The sequence below is a fragment of the Gavialis gangeticus genome, unplaced genomic scaffold, assembly GCF_001723915.1.
Source record: "Gavialis gangeticus isolate Ggan-Ray unplaced genomic scaffold, GavGan_comp1, whole genome shotgun sequence".
Taxonomy (NCBI): Eukaryota; Metazoa; Chordata; order Crocodylia; family Gavialidae; genus Gavialis; species Gavialis gangeticus.
In genome coordinates, this window is record NW_017729031.1 from 95779030 (window position 1) to 95781393 (window position 2364).

At 53.8% G+C, this 2364-nt stretch overlaps 1 protein-coding gene across 2 annotated transcripts in view; it reads right to left on the bottom strand.

Annotated features, from left to right (window-relative positions):
• Positions 1 to 458: 458 nt before the first annotated feature.
• The window catches only part of BANF1 (barrier to autointegration factor 1), a 7128-nt gene continuing 5222 nt past the window's right edge, over positions 459 to 2364 (bottom strand). The window contains exons 2-3 of one of the 2 annotated variants that reach the window (XM_019523411.1): positions 1901 to 2048; positions 459 to 986 (exon numbers count right to left, since the gene is read on the bottom strand). In XM_019523411.1, the coding sequence (XP_019378956.1) occupies positions 840 to 986; positions 1901 to 2048 (295 nt within the window). In that variant the 3' untranslated portion in view covers positions 459 to 839. Of the gene's footprint in view, positions 987 to 1900; positions 2052 to 2364 lie in introns of both variants that reach the window. The other variant, XM_019523412.1, reaches the window with a different exon arrangement.

A 2364-nucleotide genomic window follows, 5' to 3' on the forward strand; every position in this document is an offset into this window, starting at 1 on the left:
ACACATATATACATATACATATATATACAGACAAAAAATGTGCATTATAGGCAAGCAAATATGGTGCATATCCCCTCAACCCCTCCAAGTATAGATTGTATATCTCTTCCTTTTGCAAATATATATGGTATATTTGCAGGGGGAAGTGGGGACACACAATAAATATTTCATGGGGTGATCAGTACACAGCATTTATCCCCATTTTATATATATATATGTGTATGTATGCATGCATGTGCAGATGGCATATATACTGCCCCCCAGCCCAAAGCGGATCAGTCCACTCCCATCCCTGCCAGACCCCACCCCCCGCAAGGGACCAGCCCAGGGCCCAGAAACGTTCACGCAGTCAAACGTTTATTGTTCCTTTACAAAAAGACCTTTACAATGATAGTTTTGTCCCTCCCACCACCAAATACTCCCACCTCCCCCCTTACCGCCCATGGCCTAAAACAGCCCCAGAGAAAGGGCTAAAAAGCTTCCCCCCAGCATCACCTCTCTGGGAATAAGCTGGGAAAAGATTAAAACTCCCCAAGTTTGGGCTCGAAGGACACAAAATCCCACTGGGAAAGACATCAGGGCAGGGGGGAAATTTACTACAGCTTCCAGCTGATGGTTGGCTGGGTTGTTTTTCTTCCAACCCCCTTTTCTAGCTAGAGAGCAAGCTCTTGGAGGGGGGGGAGAAAAATGGGTTGGTTTTATGCACAAAGGGGTGTGATAAGGAGTGAATTTATTCTGAATGTGGTACAAAGGCCATGGTTCCCTCCCGTCCCCTCCCCCCAGTGAGAACTACAAGGGCCTGATAGAGCCCGAGGCCAGGAGCTAGTGGCATCTGCTCCTCACAAGAAGGCGTCACACCATTCCCGGAGGCAGCCAGAGCAGTCCCGCGATTGCTTCGCATTGGCCCCACACGTGTCCTTCAGCCACTCGCGGAAAAGCTCCTCATCCTTCCTCAGCACCAGGAACTGGCCAAGAACCACATAGGCCTGAGAAGGGGGCAACGAAACATGGGAGTTGCTGCATTTTCCAACATACAACATGCACTCCACCCCCTCAACTCAAGTGGCTGGAAATTGAGGGGTATATATTATAATTGGGTAAATATAGTAAAGAGGGTGGGGGCGGGGTTGGCTGCTTAAGGCAACTGAAAATGAAGAGGCGCATTATAAGCAGGAATATATGGTAAAACTTTTTTTTGCGGCTGGTTGCAAGAGGAGGATGGGAGCTGGAGGCAGGGCTTCCTAGCTGCTGGCTGGGAACAGTCAAGACCTGGGGGCTATTCTTTGTTAGAGCGTTTAAAAAACAAAAAGAAAAGCAGGTTATATTCCAGGCTGCATTATACACGAGAGAGTATGGTACAGTGCAGGGGTGTTCAGCCTCCAAGCCAGTGGCTATATCCTGCCCATGGGGCTCTCCAAGGCTGGGGAAATTTGGCACTGGGGGAGCAGTCACTACTGCACTGCCACTGCTCCCCACTGCCCAAATCCTAAGCTCCACATGGTAGTTCAGAGCTGGACCATGTGCCCCCATGGTCAGAGGGAGGTCTGGCCATGGGGGCTGGCTCAAAACCTGGTCAGCATGACCCAAGAGACATGCCCTTCCCCACACATGGCAGAAGCACAGCCAGGTTGTGCCCAACCCCCTCTGCATGGTTGGATGGGACCCCCCCCAATGGCTGTCTTGGAGGCAGAATCGGGTCCATTGGCCAAATCTGGCCCCTGGAGGGAGTGGATACTGCCAATCCAGCTACTTGGATGGAAAAGCTGAGGAACGTTGCTATACAGAGGAGCAAGAATTTTATCTGAGGAAGCGTTATACATGAGAACTTATGGTACCTGGGCACTGGAAGCCTATTGAGCCACAAACCCAGGCATCCGGACCCCTGCCCCACCACACACACCTTGTCAAAGCCTTTCTCTGCCAGCTTCTTGCCCAGGACCTCACCAATGCCAGCCAGGCTGCCCACCGGCTTCTCGCCCATGGGCTCAGCCACAAAGTCGCGGTGCTTCTGCGAAGTGGACGACATCTTCCACGTGCCTCGGCCACACCTGGGGGGAGCGGGGCCACATCAGGTTGCCCATCCCCAGCCCTGACACCCCACCCGGCTGCCGACGGGGCCCCCCAAACCAGCCGCTGGAACGTCACTGGGGTTTGGGATGGAGCAGGGGTGACGCACAGGGAGAAAGACACAGGCCGGAGCCTCAAGCCCCCAACTGGGGGCATGGGGGCAGAGACCCAGCGACCTCATGACAGCCCCCCACCCTCAAGGGAGACCCCCAGCCCAGGCAGGAGGACCGAGCGGTCTCCAAACAAGGGCAGAGCCTAGCGCAGCCACTGCCAAGGCCAGATGACACCTGCTGCTGC